The sequence below is a fragment of the Festucalex cinctus genome, chromosome 3 (assembly GCF_051991245.1).
Source record: "Festucalex cinctus isolate MCC-2025b chromosome 3, RoL_Fcin_1.0, whole genome shotgun sequence".
NCBI classification, from domain to species: Eukaryota; Metazoa; Chordata; class Actinopteri; order Syngnathiformes; family Syngnathidae; genus Festucalex; species Festucalex cinctus.
Genome location: NC_135413.1, coordinates 23,141,339 through 23,164,996, shown reverse-complemented (window position 1 = coordinate 23,164,996; position 23,658 = coordinate 23,141,339). Strand labels below are relative to the sequence as shown.

The 23,658-nt window shown below is 39.1% G+C and overlaps 4 protein-coding genes across 12 annotated transcripts in view; 2 read left to right on the top strand and 2 right to left on the bottom strand.

Moving 5' to 3' along the window:
* man2c1 (mannosidase, alpha, class 2C, member 1) overlaps nucleotides 1-3,313 on the top strand; it is an 11,875-nt gene extending 8,562 nt beyond the window's left edge. For all 3 annotated transcript variants that reach the window (XM_077516809.1, XM_077516808.1, XM_077516807.1), the window contains 8 exons: nucleotides 36-140; nucleotides 214-370; nucleotides 624-767; nucleotides 1,724-1,833; nucleotides 1,936-2,015; nucleotides 2,088-2,230; nucleotides 2,299-2,402; nucleotides 2,478-3,313. In XM_077516809.1, coding sequence (XP_077372935.1) covers nucleotides 36-140; nucleotides 214-370; nucleotides 624-767; nucleotides 1,724-1,833; nucleotides 1,936-2,015; nucleotides 2,088-2,230; nucleotides 2,299-2,402; nucleotides 2,478-2,595 — 961 coding nt within the window. In that variant the 3' untranslated portion in view covers nucleotides 2,596-3,313. The remainder of the gene's footprint in view (nucleotides 1-35; nucleotides 141-213; nucleotides 371-623; nucleotides 768-1,723; nucleotides 1,834-1,935; nucleotides 2,016-2,087; nucleotides 2,231-2,298; nucleotides 2,403-2,477) is intronic.
* On the bottom strand, nucleotides 3,237-7,091 carry neil1 (nei-like DNA glycosylase 1). Of its 4 annotated transcripts, none has more exons than XM_077516823.1 (10): nucleotides 6,705-7,091; nucleotides 5,736-6,209; nucleotides 5,552-5,671; nucleotides 4,365-4,473; nucleotides 4,183-4,276; nucleotides 3,978-4,099; nucleotides 3,879-3,906; nucleotides 3,718-3,788; nucleotides 3,482-3,656; nucleotides 3,237-3,381 (listed from the first exon to the last, which is right to left on the bottom strand). In XM_077516823.1, exons 2-10 carry the CDS (start codon nucleotides 6,176-6,178, stop codon nucleotides 3,335-3,337), a joined length of 1,209 nt encoding a protein of 402 aa, XP_077372949.1. In that variant the 5' UTR covers nucleotides 6,179-6,209; nucleotides 6,705-7,091; the 3' UTR covers nucleotides 3,237-3,334. The 4 variants fall into 4 exon arrangements, with proteins under 4 accessions (XP_077372949.1, XP_077372951.1, XP_077372950.1 ...); XM_077516825.1 differs by having other exon boundaries at nucleotides 5,552-5,629; XM_077516824.1 differs by having other exon boundaries at nucleotides 5,751-6,209.
* On the top strand, nucleotides 5,353-23,658 carry sema7a (semaphorin 7A (JohnMiltonHagen blood group)). 4 transcript variants are annotated; one of them, XM_077516813.1, is made up of 16 exons: nucleotides 5,353-6,548; nucleotides 7,450-7,646; nucleotides 11,020-11,159; nucleotides 12,390-12,431; nucleotides 12,507-12,611; nucleotides 12,735-12,816; nucleotides 12,953-13,063; nucleotides 13,822-13,964; nucleotides 14,205-14,383; nucleotides 15,982-16,090; nucleotides 17,308-17,503; nucleotides 18,107-18,219; nucleotides 18,459-18,604; nucleotides 18,705-18,763; nucleotides 19,680-20,003; nucleotides 22,152-23,658. In XM_077516813.1, exons 2-16 carry the CDS (start codon nucleotides 7,643-7,645, stop codon nucleotides 22,166-22,168), a joined length of 1,770 nt encoding a protein of 589 aa, XP_077372939.1. In that variant the 5' UTR covers nucleotides 5,353-6,548; nucleotides 7,450-7,642; the 3' UTR covers nucleotides 22,169-23,658. The 4 variants fall into 4 exon arrangements, with proteins under 4 accessions (XP_077372939.1, XP_077372936.1, XP_077372937.1 ...); XM_077516811.1 differs by lacking the exons at nucleotides 5,353-6,548; nucleotides 7,450-7,646 and adding an exon at nucleotides 7,897-10,356; XM_077516812.1 differs by lacking the exons at nucleotides 5,353-6,548; nucleotides 7,450-7,646 and adding an exon at nucleotides 10,770-10,918.
* Nucleotides 7,233-8,941, bottom strand: commd4 (COMM domain containing 4). The gene is made up of 8 exons (XM_077516830.1): nucleotides 8,779-8,941; nucleotides 8,551-8,622; nucleotides 8,399-8,464; nucleotides 8,281-8,320; nucleotides 8,049-8,168; nucleotides 7,689-7,769; nucleotides 7,457-7,633; nucleotides 7,233-7,380 (listed from the first exon to the last, which is right to left on the bottom strand). Exons 1-8 carry the CDS (start codon nucleotides 8,779-8,781, stop codon nucleotides 7,340-7,342), a joined length of 600 nt encoding a protein of 199 aa, XP_077372956.1. The 5' UTR covers nucleotides 8,782-8,941; the 3' UTR covers nucleotides 7,233-7,339.

The window sequence follows — 23,658 nt, the reverse complement described above, 5'->3', positions numbered from 1 at the left end:
AAACAACTTTGAACTAAATCATCTTTTGGTTTCAGGGAAGCTATTCCGGACGGCTGCGGCGGTAACCAGTTTGTCATGTTTGATGACGTGCCGCTGTACTGGGACGCTTGGGATGTGATGGATTACCATCTTCAAACAAGGTGCGGGTCATTGTTGTTACACGCACTTTGCCTGCGTCATTCTGAGCAAACTGTGGCCCCGCCCCCGCCCCAGGAAGCCAGTGCTGGAGGTCCTGCAGCCGGCCCATACGCTGTCATCGCATGAGCTCAGAGGAAGTGTGGGCTTCATGCTCAGGATCAGCCACAAAAGCACACTCACGCAGGAGGTGGTGATGGATGCCATGTGTCCTTACGTTCGCTTCAAAACGCAGGTGCGCACTTTTATAGATTGACTTAAAGTCAACATGTGACTTATTGTTGCAATTTGACACATATCTAATTAATGCCTACATATTGTACATTTTCTTACAAACATGCCATTTAGAATGTTGATAACCACAAAAATCTGATCACCATATCTCAGCTGCTTTTGTAATACATTTTTGACATTTTGAATAGACTTATTATTTTGGGGGGCACCCAGGTGTCTTCAGATTCAAATTTGTGTTCGGGTTCTGTCTGCAGGTGAACTGGGCTGAGTCGCACAAGTTTCTGAAGGTTGAATTCCCAGTGCGAGTGCACAGCCCTAACGCGACGTATGACATCCAGTTCGGACATCTGCAGCGGCCCACGCACTGGAATACATCGTGGGACTGGGCCAAATTTGAAGTAATTAGCACATATAGGGCTCAGATATTGAAATTCAATTTCAGTTGTTATACTCCACACTTTACAAAATCAACATAATTGGAAAACAATATTTTTTGAGTTGCACCTTTTAATTTTTTTTCCATCCTAAAGGAACTTAATAATTATGTTTCAAATATTTTTGTCATATTTTTTTGTTTTTTACATGTAAACATTTTCTTGTTTTGTACCAAAAAAATAAATAATCATCCTACTGCACAGTGCACAAGCTGCACTACAACTTCCAAGTTTTAGCCAACATAAATAAATAAATATTATAAATTCTGTTTGGTCCAAAAGGATCTTACATAATTATAACGTTTATATTTCTTTTTAATTGGTCCTAATATATTTAAATGCTTAGACAAATTCTTGGTTTGTACCAAAAAAAGAATCGTTTGAATAATTATGATTTGAATTATTGCCAAAATAATTGTGATTGTTTTTTGGGGGGGTTTTCCATAATCAAGCAGCCCCAATCACATACATATACAATTGGGAATTATGACTATTACAACTAGACTAAGTGCAATTTCTGAAGAAATTACATGGGAATGCTGAAAGCACATTGAGAGATAAATTATGAAATTATAACCTCCTGGTTTACTGGACAAAGAGCTTTATGATACTTGTGATACTTAGAAAAAGTTCCAAAGTCTGTCTCATTGAAAATGAATGGGGAAAAGTTATTAAATGTTAAATTGTACAAATACTGTAAGTAATGTGGAATTAGACAATATATACCTTGGGAGGCATGAATTTTTGAAGCTAGTTCAAATTTGAACAATGTAAATTGGAAGTATTATGTGGGAGTTGTTAGGCGGCAAAAAATGTGGAGAATAAAAATCACAATAACCATATATGGGAATGTTTCAGCATTCCCACAACTCGTACCCAAGTGCAAACAGAAGAAAACTTTGTGCTCCTTCTCTCCTCAGGTTTGGGGTCACAAATGGGCGGATTTATCAGAGCACAATTTTGGAGTGGCTCTCCTCAATGACTGCAAATATGGCTATTCGGTCCACAAGAACATAATGACGCTCTCTTTGTGAGGCCACGCACAACTTCAAATATTTGATTCATTACAGTTGTGTTCAGCCACAGTGAATTTTAGTATGATGTGCTTTTTCTTGTCTTTGTCTCATCTCAGGTTGAGGGCACCAAAGGCTCCGGATGCCAACGCTGACATGGGCACGCATCATTTCACCTATGCAGTCATGCCACACACAGGTTATTTTTGTTTATTTTTATTTTTTTACTGCCGACTCAAAAGCGTCATTGTTAACATATTTTGCAATACAGGGTCCTTCCAAGACGCCGGCGTCATCCAGTGCGCATACAACCTCAACTTCCCTTTGAGGTTAACGCCGTGCTCTGCAGACGCGACGCCACGGAGTGCCTTTTCCATCATCCCTGCCAGCGTCATCCTCGAGACTGTTAAACAAGTATCCCATCTAATTGTTCAACTTGGCATGTTACAATTGTCACCGTTAATTGTCGTTTAACGTAACAGGCCGAGGACAAGACAGGAGCCCTCGTCGTCAGGCTGTACGAGGCTCACGGCGGCGGCGTGACCGCAACCCTCCGCACGATGCTGCCCGTCAAGGAGGCCTGGCAGTAAGTGACCTCGGATGGTATCTTTAATACACCTATTAAAAAAAATCAGTTTAATCATACGGTTTTCCTTTTCAGTTGTAATCTTCTGGAGCAAATTGACACTGCTGAGCCAGCACAAGTGACTGAAGATGGAATCACGCTTAACTTCAGCCCCTTTCAAGTCAGGTCACTTCTGATTGTTGTTAACGTATAACGTCGTTTTAACAAATCATTGACTGAAGCGCTTAATTATTAATATGAAGTATAATTAAATCGAAGTCCAATGTCGTACGTACTATTTGGAATTGACAAGGGTGCCTTGTCAATTCTGAGATTCGGAGTTCAAATCTTGATTGAGGAGGTGCACATGAAAATTACGTTAGACTAATGTGGATGCAAAAAAATCACAACTTCCACAAATGCAAACATTTCAGTATTTAATGGATTTAAATATATTTTGGATTTTCTTTGTTTTGGTTTTTTTTATGGTGAAGACTGAAACAGTTATGACAAACTGGGCAAATAAGATGAACAATGTGAGAAGCAAATGTCTGACCCACATAATTGATACAATATTGCTAACTCAAAAAGTGGCCAATAATGAAGCAATAGAGCAAAGCTGACAAGAACTGTGTGACTAAATTCTGTCATTTTGCATTGTACTCTGTTTTCGAAAATATTTCAATGATGTATCATGCAATGAGTCAACACCAAGTCAGTTTGGTTGCTTATGCAAATTAGCCTCACGTTTGATACGTGGTTTAATTTGGCTACCTCAAAAAATAGTGAACATTTAATAATGATGGGCAACAGAATGAAATGTGTGCATAAATGATGTAATTTTGAATCTAGGGATATTGTTTCTGGATGTTTTTGTATTTATTTTATTAAAAAAAATATACAAAAGATTAAAAACAGTATCTGAAAATCCAGTGACGGTTTCCCTTTAGTTTTTACTTGACAGTTTGTCTTGTTAGTCTACCGCTACGCCTCCGAGAACCTGCAAAAAAAATAAAAAAAATTAAAAAAACAAAATGATGAGTTCACATCACAGCATTTAAATATTTCTTCTTTGGAGACTTTATTTTCGAATCACAAACCTTCTGCTAGCTTGGTCGTCTTCCGCCTCCTCGCAGGTGATTTGTCCTCACGTGGTGGCGTGTTCACTTTCAAGGATTTTGCAGTTCTTGGGGGTGTGGCTTGCTCGTTCTTTTTTGTTTTTGCCACTTTGATTTCCTTTTTCATCCCTGCACTTTCAGATTGTGTCCCGCCCCCCTATGATGTAAAAACACAGGTGTTACTTGTAATTTGTAATCGCCAACATGATGGTTTATACCTTTTTCTTGCTGGTGTAATCATGTTCCTCATCTTTTTTCGTTCTCTTTTTGGCCTTTGGTGATTTAGAATCTGGAGGATGACGGTATGGAAAAACAAAACAAAACACATGGATCCTTTTCTCTGCTCGCCATGTTTTTTTTTAGTCAGATATTTATTTACCTTTCGGAGCCATAGGGCCTGGATCACCCTGGAATTACAATATGTGTTTAGTATCAGTAACACTACAAATCACACAAAATAGGAACGGCATTCACCTACTTTGAACCAAATCGTCCTTCCATTGTGGTCACGTATCGATTTCATTCCGTCCACGTAGTAACACTGCAGCCAGGCCTCAAATTCAGAGTAGTCGGCCTTCTCTGGATCGTAGCCTTTCCCGCCTGCCACGTTAAGAAAAACAACCTTTGTTGTTTCAACCTGGGAATGAACGTCAATCTGACAGTGACGTCATTGACGCCCCCACCTAAATGGACCACCTCCATGGGAACTGTGTGGCACAGCCTGAGTAGGTCAGCATGCTCATCTTTCATTGTGATCTTTCGAGCTGTCGTCACAGCCTACAGAGAGCAAAGTGAGACATTGTTAGATGTTGAAACATTTGATCTTGTGGTCAGAGGGTGGGAAAATGATAATGCTGAAGTTGACCTTTCGGTTCAAAATGTCATTCTTCAAAGGCTTCTTGTCTTTGCAAGTGTCGTCGGACCCGAGGCCTTCAAGCACGATGCGGGCAGGCACAAAAGGCGGGATGTTTGACCTAGAAATGTACACATTTGTTTCCAAAACTGAAGATATTTAGGATTTAGGAAAGAAATTAATTTGAAATTATTTTTTTCAAAAAGGAAAATTCACAAAAGATGGTTAGGAACTATTGATAAAACCAGCTTGTATTCAAATTCCTTTTGTATATGATGGCCTTATTTTTTATTTATTTATTTTTGTACGGCTGAATTACTACATATTTAAAAAAACAAAAACTGTTTGTCTGATTTAACATGATTATTAACTAGCATTATAATAGTTTTAGATTTTTCATTATGATCACAAGGGGCAGTCAATTGGACAATTTACCTGACTTATATTTAATATTTTTTACCCAGAAATTTCAACAGTGTGGAGTTGCAATAGTTGTTTAAATATAAACTGTTAAAAATATTGTTTAAAAATATCCACTTCCTGTCGGCCATCTTGGAAATAATGTTTTAAGTTATTTTATTTAGATGATTATAACTAATACTAATGAAAACACAAAATTCACCATCTCAAGAAATATTACATGAGAAAATAATCCATGATTTTTAATTTAAAAAAAAAAAAAAGAGGTAGAAAGTAGTCTCTGGAAAAGTAGTTTCCCATGTCGGACTCAATGTTGTCAAACTGCTGCAATAAAGCGCCAACCACTGGCAAGGAGGACTTGATGTCAGATTTGTTTTTTTCCTAAGTATCAGTTAAAGGCCCGATAACTGATACAGTATTTGGCATCAGTACTTGCCCGTTCCTAATAATTATCAGATTTTTATTTTTTTGTGCAGCACTGGGACCATAGAATGACTTGATCTGATTTTGAACTCCACTAGCTTAGATTTATTTATTTTTTAAACTTTAAACTTACAGAATTCTTAGACACACCTAAGCAATCCAATTCAGCTTTAACAAATATATTGGAGCATATTTTTTTTTGTGATTTTTGTATGCATTGCTACCGTTTTCCTAACACTGTGGTTACCTCATTACTAATATATGGCAGGAGCAAAATATTAGACTGAGTATGATGCATGTTTGGTTGAAACACTCAAAGCTATTGTATTTTCTTGATGCAGCCCATCCTTCTTCACCTGTAAAGAATTTCCGCCCTGAGATAGTTGCCGATGCCATTGAAGTACTTCTGATTGAGCAGGACTTCACAGATGGGCCTGTCAAAGGTACGGTCAGACAGGTGCGACACCACGTTCTCCCTGCGAAGTCGTCACCAACGTGTCAAGTGATAACCTTTTTAGATTTCACATTTACATCTCTAACCTGAAGCTTTCGTACTCGAACATGATGCAGGGCCCTCTGTCAGGCTGCCAGGTTCCGTGCGGCTGCCAGCTGCCGAACCTGCGTGCGTCCACATAGCTGAGCACTCTGCTGGGCTTTTCTTTGGAATAAAAACACAGATGGGCATGTTTGGGCAGCTCGTCCTCCGCGGTGAAGCGGAAAAAGCCCGACATGCCAAAGCGAAAGACAATGTCCATGGGCTGCTGTGCCTCTTTGGCCTTCGTGTCATCACTCTTAATTGGCGTCAACGTAAGCTTCACTTCTTTCCCTCTGGAAGCAGCACTGATGCGGTACGCGTCACAGGCGAATGCCACGTCGGGATTCTTGCTGACTTCGGACTTTCTGACCGGGCCAGAAAACAGCACCCCCTCACACATTTTGTTCACGAAGAGGCTGGCCAGGTGCAGCTCGGGTCCTTCGGGCATCGTTGTTGGAATGCACTTGGCTGTTATGCAACTGCACACAAACATTGGTTCAGTCAGGTTGCACTGATGTCCTTATGTCAGACTCGGTCGAGCTGCATCATACACACTATTGAAAGCTGTTTCTAATACGCTGCTCAGTGTGGTACAGTATGTGCTCACATAAGGAGAAATTAGCAAGGTATGCATTTGAACTTTTATATACATTTTTTTTTAAGCCACTGCTTGATTACCTTGCTTTTCTGCAGCTGCTTGGCCTCAAAATGCCTCTGTGTCATCACTCAATTGGCGTCAGCGTGATTATCGAATCGAATCTTATCTGCATACGCTTAACTTTCAGTTATGCGCTATGACGTCACAAAGAATCATTCAGGTACAGTATATCCTATGTTTTTCAGACCACAATGTCCAATTGTCCATACATGTTTGGTGATGAAAATAAGTATAAAATATAACGTCTTCACTGTCGTTTGAAAACAACATACAAGTAGAAACCTTGCATTGACAGTGCATGAGTTTAAAGACTTACCAGAACCAGGAAATAGACGTCACCGGTGCTGCAATATAACTTTAAAGAGCACTTCGCATAACCTGTATTTATCTGTGCACGGGTTTTGGCTCGTGGAGAGGACTTGCTTGTCACAACCGCTTTTTCAACAGCATGCTTGTTACCAAACATGTTTTGTAACGTTACCGCCAACGAGGCTTTCGATATCGCGAGATGTAATTTGTAAAGATTTCCGTAAGGTTATTAGCGATTGTCGAAAAATATTACTTGAGTCATACTAATATATTATCTTTTTTTTTTTTTTTTTTTTTTAAAAGGCAAAAAAAATTATAGGCTTAAAAGTGAATGAGGCGGAAGCACGAGTGATGGAAGCCGCATTGCATGCTGGTACATGTAGTCATGGTTCAGTTGTACAGACATTTTGGTAGCTGAAGATCAGAAACAATTTCTACTTAATATTTTTAAAACGTTACTTCATATACAATATTTTACAAGTATTTTTATTACAACTACACTATGATGGTGAAAAACAAAAAATACAACTAAATATCAGTTCAAGTAACAAGCAGTCCATTTAATCATACCAATTTGCAAGAAAAAAAAATAATGGAAATGGCATTTGTTGAAATCAAGGAGGTGGGAATTGATTCTGTTGGTCATTGTAAAGCATTCATCATCATCTGGGCTTGTTTGAGCTCTGCAAGAAAAGCACCAAAAACAGAATTATTATATAATTGGTTGCCAAAAGATGTGGGATTTGTTGCAGGACAAACCTGAAAGCAAGACTCTGAACTTGTCAGCAGAAAGCGAGACCAGAGTGCTTTGTGAGGAGCCTGACTCAGCTCCTTGAGCCTGCAGCTTTAGTTGAACGACTCCTTCGTTGACTTCCTTCATCTCGCTGGAGCTCAGAGTGTAGTCCACCCTCCAGGAAACTGCCTCCAGTCGACCCACTGAAATCCATGAGTGAGTGGATGTGCCGGGAGTGAGCAATCGGATAATACTTACATCTCAAACTGGTCTCTCGCAGTTTGTCTTGCACTGCGGAATGTTTATCTTCATACGACTTGCACAGGCCCATTGTGTGTTCTGAAATAATGATCAATGGAATATCTCTAATTAGAATACAGTACTATATATATATATATATATATATATATATATATATATATATATATATATATAATAGTAGTTAAATTACAAAATGAAGATAACCGATTTATGGGTTCCAGGTTCACTGTCACACTATTTTTGCTTTTTTTTTTTTTTGTACAGTTAATGCAAAAGAGCTGCAAAAACAACTAAAGCCGCCTTTCTGTTTGGAGTTTGTACATCATCCCTGCGCTTGCGTCGAGTTTAGAAACCAACCTTTCGGTAGGCCGAGCTGCTGCAGTTCACTGGACAAAGATTCACTGTCGACGTCATGTTTTGCCGCACTTGATAAAATGAAGCTGAGGACGGCCACACTGGCTTTAATGTCTCCACTGTCTGGAAGATGGATTGGCACAAAATCGCATTATTCATGGCGTTGCAGTCACAGACAACAATATTAACAAACAGCATCATAAGCAAATGCATTTTCATAAGGGAGGGAACTTACCAAACTTTGCATCAGCTGTAAGCTTTGTGACTTTTTCATACTAAAGTAAAGATAGAGAGCACATGTTATTGTTGGTTACGTGTTATGCATACGCTAAGAAAAAAAAAAAAAAACTTACATCAATACCCTCCCCTAGCAGACCTTTCAGTACTTGAGCACAAAGGAGTTTCATTTTGACACTAGACTGGCATATCAAAGAAGACGATATAAGAACATGGCATCACTTAAACGACAATTTGTCATTAATTTCTGTAAAGCCAAACTACTTACAATTTTCGCCAGCGTGCTGATTTCGGCAAGCACCCAATCGGGGCAGTCCAAATCTCCACAGAATCGGAATCGCTATGAGAGGAAACCATCATATGAGCGACAGCAACGAGACGATTAATCAGGACAAAACTATCGATCAAATGCAGCTTCGCATATTCATATAAGTTTTTCTTTATACATTCCGTTGCATTACTTGCAAAATACAAAAATATTAAGAGATGTGTTTACCATGGCTGGTTAACCGTAGACAACACGCGGAAGTGAAAAGGAAGTAGCTGTCATACTTGGCATCTGATTGGACTATCAAAAGTAGGCGGGGCGTTCGTTCCACACTCTGGTACGAAGCAGGGTTCCTCTTTAAGACGGGGTTCCGGTGTTCCCACGTCGGTGAATTTGATCGTGGTCTATCGCAAACCTTGCTACGTTAAGTTACACAGTAGTAAAGTCATAAAAACAACATATTTCGATGACAAACACCACTTTCGTATCCATTTGAGGAACCTCGATCTGTACGACAGTGTATTTCAGCATGAAAGATCAATTTTTTTGTTTATACCAGTCGGGATTTTTTCTTCTTCTTAAATTTAGGGCATAATCCAGTCATTTTGTTTCGGGTAAATATACACAGTAGCACTTAATGGTGAACGAGTAGATAACAACCATGACTTTAAACCATCAGACTCCTGTTACATAAGCAGAAGTTTTCCTTTGCAGTTACGACACACCCTAATGAGTATCTGAACCAGACAGCTTTGTCACGCCAACACCAAACATATCCCTAATTGTAGAAACTAACGTACTTAAGTTAATTACATAGCCGCATATTAATCCAATGTGGAATGTTAAAACGGCTGCGGAACAACAACAACCCAGCCACATGAAAATTGCATACGAAGAATAAGAAATACTGATAAACCAATTATTGTAAAAACAAAAATGTATCATTTTGTGATCAGTCTTTGAAAATAATTGGAAGCACCTTCAATGAAATAGCTATGAAGCCAATTAAATAAATCCAATATTTCAAGTGAAATTAAATTATCCGTTCATCGTATGTGCTTAGATAATTATCTTGAAAATTTCCATTTATAATTTATATCAAGTTTGTATATTTCTTTATTATTTATTGCCCTGTTTCATGCAAAATATAATAGCCTATAGAAAAATAGTGTTTGTCTTGACAAAATGAGGGCTTTGAAATACAATTTGAATTCAAATAGATATTTAATCAATACAAAACGGTTTTTTTTCCAATTGTCCAATATTGAATTAAATTTACAATTAATTTTAAATGTTCCCATCTCATCTGCTGTCGAAGTTGGCCTGTCTTATAGTTCCAACTTTTGAGCTTAATGTATTTCTTAACCGCGCTTGGAATGACTCAGTCATGACATGATTCATTGCTTTTTTCAAAATGGTAATGGCTACACACAAACACATTACAATGACGTGAAAACCTCTCTGAGACGTAGATACTTTTTTTTTTTTTCCAATAAATCAGCTATCTACTCCACTCTGTTTATGTTGGCTCGTAAGTAGTTTACTTGGAAAAGGCATCCTGTTTTCCTGGATTGACAACAGGGGGCGTGGATGAGCAATATGAGTGAGTGCAGAACTACAGAGTATAGAAGTGAGAACCTGCGTGCATGTGGACTAGACGCTTGGAGATGACCACACATGAAAGCATGCACAAGATGAAGCTGATTCAAAGTCTTTCGCTGTTTTTTCTGACACATTTTCACGTCAGCTCAGAGGACACGCCGACCGTTGGATCTAGGAATATTCCCAGACTAGTACTGAGCAAAGGTAAACCAATACAATACATTTTATGAGAGAATGATCAAAGAAACGAGCGAGAAATGTGTTAAATGTAGTCATAAAAATTTTTAAAATTAAAAAGATTGGCAGCTATCAATGACCACAATATGACATTATGAGATCCAAACGTAAAAGATAGAAAAATACCGTACACAGTAAAGAGTATAGAGTTCATTGTGGTTATAGTTCAGTGATGTAGAGCTGAGAAAAGTTATTATTTTGACCCTTTTTAATGAAAGTGTTCCCAAAGTATTAGTCTATACCAGGGTTCAATTCTGGTCCTCGAGGTCCGGAGTCCTGCAGGTTTTAGATGTTTATTGGTGGTCTATACTAACATTTATTAGAATTAATAACACTCGTTTTCATTGCAGGCTAATCAAACATCTGACATTTTTCTCCAGGAATCCTAAGAATGTGCACATAATTCACACATACATGTGAAGGTGAACATTTTGAATCTCATCCAATTGGACTGTTTGACCTTGGCGAAGGTTCACATTCTGCTGAGAGGCAGGAATGTTGACACAGCTGCATTGGTTTGATTGTGCAGGTGTGCCTAATGTTGTGGTCAGCATCTGTATAGTCCAGTTTGACCTTCACTAACTCCCTTGAAGGAAATAACTGATAGTCTGTTGCTGCCTTATCTTCCAGATGTCATCAGAGGAACATTTGTCTACCAAATCTATCAAAAGCACACCGTTTTATTTCATCATGAAGACTCTGGGGAGATTTACGTAGGAGGGACCGACTTTGTGTTCAAGCTTGACTTGGATCGCTATCAAATCACTCAGGTGGGTGCCGCTTTTATTTTCCGCTCACTTTTCCATGCGCATCAGCCGCAAGCTTCAACGTGGAGGAGGCAGCAGATAGGCACCACTATTTCATGGAAAAAATTTTCGGTACAGTTTTATGACTAAATTTTGTTCTGCTTTCAATTTGTTTTGGGTGTGATTTCACTGTTGACACAATACTGTTTGTCATTTGCAAGTCTGAAAGAAGAAGAGTAAAAACAGGAAGTTTTCAAGCTCAGTGTAATTTTTGCTCAAGATAAATTCAATGTTAAATCCTCTCTAATCCTGCTTTTTACACCGACAAAAAGCGACAGCTGCAGGTTCATTTTATAATGTACATCTTTGGTCATAATTATTAATGTTTATTGTGAGATATGTTTTATCTGAAAGAAGTGGGATTTGTTTACTGTAAACGGAGAAATCAGCACACTGTGTGGAATATTTTTGCTCTTTCTCTCTCAATATGTTACATATTTTAAAGATAACATCATTGGCATTGGGTGGAATTTTTTCGTTGCGCCATAAATGTTGCATCATCAAAGCAAGAGAAACATTTTCAACACATCAGACTGGTCAATAATTTGTCAACATAAATGGACGAGTGACCAATAGTAGAGATTTGTGGAGGGGGGAAAAGAAAATTGTCCAGATTTATCTTCCACCTGACGCTGACGTTTGTATACAACAAATTTAGACTTAACAATTGTCAACATTTAGACCATGCGGAAGTGTTTTAATATATTAAATTACGAAGACATCTGTTGTGCCCAGCCACCTTCAAATCATCTTGCAGATTCTCAAGCATGTTTTTTTGTTATTGTTGGTGGTGTTGAGGTGGTGCATTTCCTCTTCAGCTTCAGCGTTCTTGTAGTCACATGAAAGTTTTGGGTCAAAGTTGACTGCTCTCTGAAAGTGTTTATAATCCCTCCACCTTGACTAAAGCCACGTTTCCATCTGGAAAAAAAAAACAGGCACAAAGCCGACTGTTGACATGACACCACCCTGTAGATTTATACTTCACTTAATGGCAGAGGTGCCATAAAACCTGACCACCGTTGCAATTCTGGGCTCAAATTCATCAAGGAAACGCTATTATTCCAATAGACATTACCTTAAGTGCCGTTTGAGGCAAACGTTTAGCATTTAACAGCAAAACAAGCATCCATTTGCACATGCTGCAGATTCTTTCATTTGTTTTATGTCACCAACATGCAGTTATATTCCCTGCAGAATATCTCTCTGGAGGCCACGCGGGAAGAGCCGTGTCAGCGGGTTGGTCACCATGACGACGACTTTAATTATGTGGTGGCGCATGCGTTCGTTAATAACACTCTGCCTGCTGCGCAGGATCCTTGTGAAAATGTCATCACTGTCATCCAGAAGTTTGGTGACATTCTGTTTGTCTGCGGGACCAACGGACACAGGCCTCACTGCTGGACGGTTGCGAGTTCTGTAAGTCTTTTCGGGCTCGTTTCAGGAGCTGATGAAAGCGTTCATGAAGTTAACAAGATACTTTGTGGCAGATTTGTGTTGACTGTCAAACATCCCGTTGACTTGGCGCCGTTCTACTTTCAGTCCGCTAACGTGACGGGGCATCAAGACGGGACGGGCATCTCTCCGTTTACATACACGCAGAACTCGCTGTCGCTCACAGTTGGTATGTGAAACGGCACCTCTTGCGGGCTTCTTCAAGTCGTGACAATGTGTTGTGTAATCACTGTGAGCGCTGTAGAGATAAAAGGTGGCTAATAATAGAACATCGGTGTCTGTTTTTGTGTCTGCTATTTTTTTAGAGGGGGATCTGTATGCTGCAGCGTCGCTGGATACCGACGGAAGCTCTTTGCAGTTCAGAAGGAAATCGGGCAGGAGAGCTAACATGTGGATGTACGACAGTTGGGTGTCAGGTAAAAAGTTGCATCACGAGGGTTTAAATCAAATCAATTATGACAGTGAAAACATAAACAATATGGTGCCATTTTTTTGAGAAACATTAAATAAAGACTGCGTATTACAATAATATGTTATATGTGACCTCACCAGTCTAAACATGACAGTCTGAATAATAATTACATTTGTGGAATATGAGTTATGAAGCAAAATCCAGCCGTTTTTATCTATCTCAGGGAGCGTCCATTTTGCAACTTGCTGTCGACTGAAGATGACATCACAGTTGCTCAGTGCTCAGGCGACGACCAATCACAGTGCACCTGTTTTGTGAAGCTGAACTGTGATTGGTTTGTTACCTAAGCCCTGAACAACTGTGAAGTCATTTTCCCTCGACAGCAAGTGGCTAAAAGGCTGCCTTCTGATATTGATTAAAAACTGCTAACTTCCACTAACGCAATATTAACCAAAATACCGCATTTAGACTAGTGGGGCTGCATAAAAAACATTATTGTCAAGAAATGTTTTTGTGGTTTAATTCCCCTTTAAAACAACCACACAACTGCTGTATGTTTTCCACTAGCTTAATGCTAACAAATACTGTGAATTACCATTGAAAGGCTAATAAATAGCATCGATAGTCACGTTTTTAACCGACGACTATTTGAAAAGTGAAAACAGTGAAAATTATACCCTCTGTATGTTATTGTATTGAACACATCATAGAAATGATGTCCTGTACTTTGACTAATCAGTCATCGATGTTGTCCTCCGACAGAGCCCACGTTTGTCTCCGCCTCCTGGGTGAAGCGGAAAGACGACCCCGCCAAAGAAAAGATCTACATCTTTTTCCGCGAAAAGAACTCCGACCACAACCCGGAAGCCGATCCGTGGATTTCCAGAGTGGCCAGAGTTTGTAAGGTACGTTGGACAATAGACACCGACTCAGATGACATCGGAATTCTATAGACGGATGCGTCCCTAGAAAGCTCTCTTTGTCTGGTAACATGAGCTGGCGCTGAGAATGTTTACAGAAACTATTGGGATGCTGCTCATCTCCAATTTTTACTGTACTTTCTTCTCTCTCACCAATCGACGAGTAACATTATGAAGCGTAGTTAAGAATGAAAACATGACACTTCTTTGTTTGCCATTTCCCAGACTGATGAAGGCGGATCAAAGCGATTTTTCCAGAACACGTGGACGTCTTTTCTCAAGGCCCGACTGGTGTGCGGATTCCCAGACGAGTCCTTGTACTTCAACCGCCTGCAGGACGTCTACGTGCAGCACGCCGAAAACTGGCGGGACACAAGGGTCTATGCCCTCTTCACCAGCAGCTGGTTTGACACTTTGCCTTCCTTCTATCGCGTAGCGACCGAAAGTGGACGACTGTTTGGACAGCAGTGACACAAAAATGCAAGCTTAGCATTTCGAAATGGTGACTAAAATAAGTAGGATTTGTACAGAGTTTTTGACTCACTGCTGATTCTGCAGAATGGCTCATTGCAGAATTATATGTTGTCATCAGATTATTATTATTATTATTATTATGAGCGTAATATCAAAACTAATATTTACAATAACGTTTTACAAATATTATATAACGCAAATATGTTTGTGTGCCTAATGTGACCGATGCATTCTTTATTTAATGAGGAAAAACTTCCTTTAGAAAAACGAACCTGCTCAGACCATGTTTTCCTTCACATACACAAAACAGCATTTGAAATGCCATGTTTTGTTTCTAAGGAAATCCATTGCAACCCTCTTCTAATAACACTCGGAAAAATGGAGAAGTCTAATTATGTAATGTCATAAATAGTTAGGGTGGTGTAGTCTGTTCCTCCCTCCCATGAGTGTATGACTCAAGCACATTGAGTATCAGAGGTTGTGTTTGAATTTTGGATTTGGATGACTTATGACACAACATGGAGCAAAGGTTGTGGTTTCTGACGTTAATGCTACATTTATACTATTTTCGTGGCGGCCATGGAAATTACGCTTCAGGCCAGCGACTTGATGGGAAAACGGCACCAGCAGTGATTGCTATGGATGCCTGAAAAATGTACCTGCAGGGTGCATCCAACAATACGTAGCAGTGTGTAATATTAGGGAGTAACAAAACTAGGAGGTAGTCGGGAAACGTATTTACTCAGCATCTTGCTGTCCGTTTTGTCATGCTACATCAGAATGAATGAATGTGAAAGCATACAATGAATTTATCTCCCGTAGTTTTAACAAGCAACAATAACAAATAGAACATTTAAACTATGTTCCTACACTGTTCCAACTTTTATGCTCACTAATAGCTTTTGTAGTGAGATATTTTTGTTACTATAAAATAGGGGTGTGAATTGCCTAGTACCTGACGATTCGATTCGTATCACGATTCACAGGTCACGATTCGATTCGATACCGATTAATCCCGATACGAATGGTCACGATTCGATACCGATTAATCCCGATACGAATTTATAAGTCGATTGTTGCGATTTTTTTTCATTCATATTTAGAAAATACTAATCAGTAAGCTTGTAGAGTGTAAGATTTATATGAAAATGTATTATTTATTTATCTGAAATTTCAGTCTTATAGAGGTTGTAATCTGTTTCATGTTTGAACAGCATTAAAATAAAAATATTAAGGCTTAATGTGCCGTTCATATAACATTCTTCCATGCTCAAGGTGTGAATCCTAAAAAAAAAAAAAAAAAAATCGATTCTGCCGATTATTGAATCGATTCGAGAATCGCGCGATGTAGTATCGCGATATATCGCCGAATCGATTTTTTTTTAACACCCCTACTATAAAACAAAGACAAGTACTGTTACGATTTAGCTTGCCCATTCAGTTCTTTGCTACATCTTACCAGAATGACTGAACCTTAATTGATTCCTTTGAATCCCTTCACATTTGAGTAATTCCGTCCTTCTTACAGGAACGCCACTGCAGTCTGTGTTTATTCCATGGAAACTATTGAAGGCATTTTTAACAACTCCACCTTCAAGGGCTATGACAAGGCTGTTCCGGAACCAAGGCCAGGAACTGTAAGTGTTATTTTGGTGTTGTTTTTCTGGCTCAAATGTATTGTCATGTGTCACAAGTGTGGGTTTGACAAAAGATGGAAGTATTGTAAGTGGGTGACTACGAGGAAAATGTTTGTGTGCATCACCACTTCCCACGAAAGGGCGGTTTCGAGCTTCACTGTAAGGCCTAAAATTAGCTGTTCATTACGTGTGAGTGACAGCTAAGATTAATTGAGATTAATTTGATTAGGTTGAAGGTTGGATATGTTGGGCTAATTATTTTTTTTGACAGCATTTTGTTGGGTTAATTATTTTTGACCCAGCGGATTAGATGTTTTGGGTTATTTTTATTTTATTTTTTTTACCACTAGCAGAATGGGTTGAAGATTGGATTTGTTGTGTTAATTGACCCAGCAGATTGGGTTAAATATTACATTTTGTTGGGTAGATTTGATTTTTTTTAGGGGTGCACCGATCACAATTTTCCGGCCGATCGCCGATCCCCGATCTTTTAACAAGTCTGATCTGCCGATCCCGATTTTTGCCGATGCCGATTTTTTTTTTTTTTCCCCCCCATTACAAGCAGCATATACCTTCAGTGTTCGAATCTTGTTTTGTTGGAAAACATTGAACAATATCAGCGAAATAATACAAATTGGTTGTTTTAACTGCACATGAAGTTGTTCTTTAAAATAAAAATGACTTTTTCAGACCTCTGAGGAGGGAGACGAGGTAGGTGGAAAAGATCGGTTTATTCTTAAGGGATCGGCCGATCACCGATCTTCCAAAATTAAGGAAATCGGGGCCGATAAATCGGCCGGCCGATCGATCGGTGCACCCCTAATTTTTTTACCCCACCAGATTGGATTGAAGATTGGATTTTGGACAGGCTGAAGCTAGTCGCCATTTTGTAATTGTGTACTGAAGTTGAAGTAAATTTTAATAGCACATTCTCAAAAAGAATTGGTGCTGGCTGCATGGCTCACCAAGTAACACTAGTGACTTTGGGACCAGGGTTCAAGTCTGTCTGGGTAGCCCACCTGCAGAAAATGGGTGGGCATTGTGACATGGTATCAAAGATATCGCCTGAGTGCCTTGCTTCTCCTCAACCTAGCATTGTCTTGGTTGTTCTTGGAACCAGCAGTGGGTTAGCTATTTGGGTTACTTTGGACCCAGAGTGTGACGACGACGACGACGATGACGAACAAAACAGCAAGCAAGCGTGTCTTGTGTTTCAGTGTGTACGCAACAGCCGCATGCTGCCGCTGGCCACCGTCAGCGTGGTGAGGGATCACCCCGAAATGAGCGACTGGGTCCACTCAGTGCACTCCACGAGTCCATTCTACGTCAGCAACAACAACTACACCAAAATCATCGTGGACCGTGTCCAGGCGGCGGACCAGAACATGTACAACGTTCTGCTGCTGGCCACTGGTATGTCCTGTTTGCTGCATAACAATACACTTGCTTGCTATTTTTATTGCTTTCTTGGCCTAATTATATCTACATACAACAAAGACAAAACACATCCTGTGTCTGAGTCCAAATATATACTACTGTGCATTGTGCTTTGGGTTTCAATGACCGTTGCTCTGAGGTCATTTGGACAGTTAAAGGGAAATCACATTACATTTTTCACATTATTTGACTACCATTTTAGAAAATTTCAAAATTTTCAATACCCACGCAATATTACATGCAATAATTATATATAAGACGAATCTACCAAATGACAGAATAGAATAAAATACTTTTTGCCCCGTCCTGTTCTTTTATAATTGACAGTAGAAAAATGTAGGTTTGTCAAAATACAGCCATTTCTCCCATGGACTCTGAAACTGTGTTTATTTCGTATAAAATGGGGCAATGATGTCATCTAACGGTGGTTAGGCATCAGTAAAGTTGTTTCCAAGTTTGACATTTACAGTGGAGCATAATCAGATTCTTCCCATCTAATCCCCACTCTGAAAAATTATAATTGACAAGTATACTTGTCACCAGGAGTGAGTGAGTTAATATAGTTCTGTAACCCTACAGATTCTGGGAAGATCCATAAAATTCTAGAGTCGGGATCCGAACCGTTCATCATCTCCCAAACAGAAATCTCCAGTAATTCCACCATACAGTCGATGAAACTGGACTCCAAAAAGGTACAGCTCATCAAAATGTATTTGGTTGTTGTTGTTGTTGTTTTCTTAATGTTTACTTTCCCGTGCAGTTTCAGCACCACTACTGAGTGCTTTTCAGCAATGTTGTTTTTTTTTTTTTTTTTACCCGGAATGCATGCAAAACACAACTGTGAACATATTGTTCAATAACCTCTGACAGAGCAAAGCTCTTAACGGATTGTGCAAGTGTTCCTAAAATTTGTTTTTTTGTCTTTGCCTAGAAAAAACTAGTGTTGAGTTTTGCTGAGAAAATCTATGTGGTGGACCTGCTGAGTTGTAATGAGTATAACAAATCCTGCGCCGACTGTGTTTTGGCTCGTGACCCATATTGTTCCTGGACTACATCTGGATGCGCCCCGACTGTCCCGTAAGTCTGAAAACATATAAGAATGAATCAATATCTACTTGTTGGCTTTGTATGAAAGAAATAAAATTGATGATTGAACTTGTTTTTGCTTATTCTACAGCGAGGGCATTCAAAATGTCATTGATGGGAAAATAAGCGTGTGTTCTGCATTAACATCAGGTACGCAAATGCTGAATACAAAAACAGTAACCCCTCCTCCATTGCAGGTTCGCAGTTCCACTATTTTGTGGATTTCTTTATCCTGTTATAACTCACTTTTGTTCTTTTTAATGTAATTCCACTTTTTGCCACTAGGTGGCAACACAGACCGAGTTTAACACTGTTGAAGAGAAAACAGGAAGTGTTTCAAGCTCAGCCTCATTTTGGTACCGTCACCTAACTTCGGTACATGTGGCGGGGGTTCGCTTCCCCGCCCGGAAGACCTTGTTTGTGAGTGTGTGGAAAACAAATACAAAAAAAAGAAAAGCTAAGCCTAATTTTTGATAAAGAGATTAGAAATAAATTATTTAATGTCTCAATCGTCTATCATTCTGCATTTTAGGCCTACAGAAAGCAATGGCTTGGCTAATTTTATAACGTACAACTTTGGGTATGAATATTGAAATATATTTATGAGATTATAAATTAAGGTTGATAGTCTGTCTTATCCATTTCCTTGCTCTCAATATATTAAATGTTTTTGAATGTGTTTGTACGGCAGTGTACTACATTCATTTTTTTTTTTTTTTTAGTATTTTTACATAATTACATTTTTATTTTATATATATATATATATATATATATATATATATATATATATATATATATATATATATATATATATATATATAAATATATATGTTTGTTTGGTTTTTTTTTCCGGGTTTTCTGATTTTTTTTGGGGGTATATTTTTTATAAATTTAATTTATTTATTTGGTATAAAGCTCCCTAAAAAATTGGTCAGATAAACAGTTGAATTGTTTCCAAGTGAATGCAATACACTTCCATATGTTTGTGTTATTTAAAAAGACCCTTTTAAAAAACAAGCGCAATAAATGTAAACATGCCTAAGCTTGTCCTTCGTATTTCTTTAAGACCATAATCAAGTAAACCGGACCCGAAGGAACGCCGCGTCACCTGAAGACGAGGCTTCGTTGACTCAGCTCACCGTGCCCAAGGGTGTCCCTTTTTACCTGTCGTGTCCCATTGACTCTTACCACGCCGTCTACACGTGGCGACACGGAGACCAGAGCAGCCCTTGCCTCCAGATGCAATCCAACTGCCTGCTCCTCCTCCCCGACAAGAGACGCCAGACCGTCGGCGAATACGAGTGCGTCTCGGAAGAGAGGGACTACGTCAATGTGGTGAAGAGATACCATGTGACGGAACAAGGAGACCAACGTCATAGTGGCAACCGAGGTAAAGCATCGGCTGTAGCGGCACAAACATTGTGGATCACATTTGGACTTAGCCTTTGCCTGTTTTCGAACTGAATGCAAGTTACTGATTGAAAATGTGACTTTGACATTTTCTACCCACATTCATCCAGCTAGGAAGCTAAAAGAATGTGCAATTTATGTCATTCCTTCACACTAACTCACTACTTTCCTATTAGAGAAAGCTTTGGGGCCATTTTGTGACATCTTAGGGCATTACAGAACGAGCCCCAAAAAAGCAAGCATGTAGCAGAGGAGTTCAACAAATAGTTGAGGAAATGTTCCGAAAGAAAAAAAAAAAAACCATAACACAAAATAGTCAGGCAGGAATATGAGAAGAAAAGAGCGCAGTTAACAACCTAGCCAAATTCAAATTATTAAAAAAGAAATTCCAAGCGTATAAAATGAGGCTTCAAAATCATGAAAAAGTGTTGTGGAAACCAAACCTCACTCAGCTGTCAGCTGTCAATCAAATGCAATTATGAGCCACAAAATGGAGGCTACGTCATCTCGCTACTGGAATGTGTCCCACAAGGTCATTGTGGGGCTTTTACGCACTACAACGAAGCGCTCTAAAGTTCTACATGCCAGCTGTTGTGTCGGACAATTTGAAGAAGAAAAAAAAATCCCTCCCTTTTCCGCTTGTTCTCTCTTATTTGCGTGCACTCAGGCCAACAATGAGGCGCTCTAAAACGATGCATTTTCAGTGTGTGGGCGTTGGTAACTAGCATGTCACACTTGCGCCGGATAACTGCTGATGTGAACAAAAGCGCTCAAAGTCCTGATATAAATTTCACTTTGATACAATACCGATATTGCAGCATAGAGTACTATCCGATACGATATCGATCCGATATCAGCATGAATGGTTTTATTTTAATTTTTTAGTATGATATATGAGATGACACATTATCAAGTGATACCTTTCAAACAAAGAACAACAGTCAGCAACAGTAGGTGTGAGAAATTATGAGCGAAACATTTGGGTTCCGGAAATTGAACCTCAAACATGAGAATGCATTGCACCTGAATAAAATAAAATATCCTGGGGAATAACTTAACGTCAATAAAAACGAATTTTACTCATGTTTGATCCAGATGCTGCTGGATAGAAGAGCAAGACCAGAATATATCCGATTATTAGTCATTTTTTTGGCTGGTATCGGACTGATATCAATGTAAATATTGGACCGGGACCCCATTGCTCAAGTTCTTATATAGTGGGCCATCATTGGGCCCTATTTTAGCCACGCCTCTAAATTCTTTTAGACAAACTGGAATGGCAAAAACAATTAACTCATTCACTCCCAGCCATTTTCACTGAAGCAACCCCCTTTCGCTCCCGGTTATTTTACTGGATTTTGACTGATTTTGCAAGGACCACAGAATATTGTGTTCTATTGCTATAAAAACATGAAACCTACCAAAAGAAAGATTAGAGTCAGGAAAAAAAGTAGATTTCTATCGGGTTCCATTTTGCCGCAATTAGCATTAGACTATAGCAAAGTTTCATCATTATTCACAAATCTGTTTAAAACAGTGGTGAAAAGAACTTTTTGCAACATGGCCCATCTCTTATATGCTGCTGCCACCTGCTGGCCGTTTTTGTAATAAGTACCATTGCTTCAAGCATTCTCTTCTGTTCAGAGGCTGCATCAAAGCCTTCTATATGCTCTAGCATAAAAACGAATAAATACGTTTTTGGGAGCAAATGAGTTAAATGTTACATCTTCACAATTCCGTATTATCTAGTTTAGTTTTTAGCAGTTACAGTTCTAAACATGTATCATGTACTGTAGTTCGTAACGAAACTCTAAATATACTTTACTGGACAGGCTCTGATGCTCAACAATTTCATCCTGGAGGATCACCTGAATTGGAGTTCTCCCGAACTAAAACCGCATCAAGTGCCAAACCAATGAATGTACAATACGTGATAAACACTAACACAACTCGTTACCTATTCATCATTTTAGCACGTGGTTAATTTTCTGCAAGCACTACAGCCTTAACACTAACACGACGAGAGAAGTGGTCCGCCGTGACAGAGATGCCAGCGACATCATTTTTGCAAAGTGATATTTGAAGGTGAAACTGAAGGAATCCCGTTGTGTGTCCTCTGTGCCCTCAGCTCCATCCACTCTGTGATTCAGTGCTCTGCAAGTGCTTTGTTCACAAACGGTGAACGGTCTCGCACATGTTGGGGCAGGTGATTTTAGGAGCAGTGCGGTCTGGCTCTCTCCCAGCCAATGGGGCGAGTGTATTGTGTTGCAGAAGGGTGGAGGCACCACCGCGTCCTTCGATGAATTTCCTTGTTTTGTTCCCCACCACCGCCTACCTCTGCTGACAACAACTAACGGACAAGGAGGCCTTTGTAAACGTGCAATAAGAAAGCATTTGTTACACAGTAGACAGTGTCTATCTAACCTCTTCATTAACCACTTATCATGTTTACTGCATTTTTTGATGGATTATACCTGTGTCTAGGTGATGACTAGGTTATTATGATGAATTATTCTTTATATTTATTAGCAAAGTACATTTTTGGTACAAGTCTAACAAGTTTATTACATTGTTGCTTAAAGGGAAACTAAATGCAAAAATAGATTGTATGCACCACTAGTAGTCCAAACACAGTATGATTAATATTACTATACTATTACTATTGATATTATATTTAAAAGGGGAAGTCAACCCCTCTAAAATGTGACAAAGATATGTTCTATGCAGCCCCACTAATTTAGATATGGTATTCTGGTTAATATTGCATTTGCAAACGCCAGCAGTTTTTATCAATATCAGAAGGCAGCCATTTTGCCATTTGCTGCCGAGTGAAAATGGCATCACAGTTTCTCAGGTAACAACCAATCACAGCTGAGCTTCAGAAAACAGGTGAGCTGTGATTGGTCGTTGCCTGAGCTCTGAGCTACATTGGTGTCATCTTCAGTCAACAGCAAGTGGCAAAATGGTTTGGATTTTGGATTTTCAGGATTTTGCTTCATAACTCATATTTCGCAAATGTAATAGAAATCGGAATGTCATTGGAGTAGTGAGGCCACATATATTACTGTCAAGAAATGTTTCAGGTTGACTTTCGCAGATTCATTTTTTGTCATCTATCTCAGTGAGCTGCCATTTTGTCCAATGCCGTCCTCTCTGAGGCCGATTAAAATTGACATCATAACTCCCCTCAGGCTCATGTGGCGTTCGTAATGCGAGCCCGAAGGCAGTTGTGATGTCACTTTCCGTTGACAGCAGAGAGCGATATGACCAAAATGGCGCCCCCACTGTGATGGATACTTAATTCTTATTCCACAAAAGTAATATTAATCAGTGTACTGTGTTTAGACAAATGGGGGCACATTCAGCATATTGTTGCAAAGAAAATGTTTGCGTTTAATTCCCCTATATGTTTTTGTTTGTTTGTTTTGTTTTGTTTTGGGATTTTCTGTTACTATATTGATCGCTGTACAATGAAGAGCATGAATCAAAGAAAGGTTATTTATTTGCAAAATTGTCCCTTATTTTTTTTTTAAATGATACATGCTTTTCATTTAACAGCGAAACTGTCAATATCTTTTTAAAACAAGCGTAATCACATGAAGACTTTATTGTTGGAATAAAAACAATGATTTCTA

Excerpts from the sequence above, each read along its gene's own strand:
- neil1 (XM_077516823.1), bottom strand. The coding sequence starts at position 6,178 with ATGCCCGAAGGACCCGAGCTGCACCTGGCCAGCCTCTTCGTGAACAAA. Across the intron at positions 3,907-3,977 it reads GAAGGACGATTTGGTTCAAA|GGTGATCCAGGCCCTATGGC; the intron begins GTAGGTGAATGC and ends TTGTAATTCCAG. Across the intron at positions 3,657-3,717 it reads ATTACACCAGCAAGAAAAAG|GGGGGCGGGACACAATCTGA; the intron begins GTATAAACCATC and ends TTTACATCATAG.
- commd4 (XM_077516830.1), bottom strand. Across the intron at positions 8,321-8,398 it reads TGCTAGGGGAGGGTATTGAT|TATGAAAAAGTCACAAAGCT; the intron begins GTAAGTTTTTTT and ends TCTTTACTTTAG. Across the intron at positions 7,381-7,456 it reads GTTCAGAGTCTTGCTTTCAG|AGCTCAAACAAGCCCAGATG; the intron begins GTTTGTCCTGCA and ends CTTTTCTTGCAG.
- sema7a (XM_077516810.1), top strand. The coding sequence starts at position 10,197 with ATGTGGACTAGACGCTTGGAGATGACCACACATGAAAGCATGCACAAG. Across the intron at positions 16,091-17,307 it reads CGGAACCAAGGCCAGGAACT|TGTGTACGCAACAGCCGCAT; the intron begins GTAAGTGTTATT and ends CTTGTGTTTCAG. Across the intron at positions 18,220-18,458 it reads TGAAACTGGACTCCAAAAAG|AAAAAACTAGTGTTGAGTTT; the intron begins GTACAGCTCATC and ends GTCTTTGCCTAG.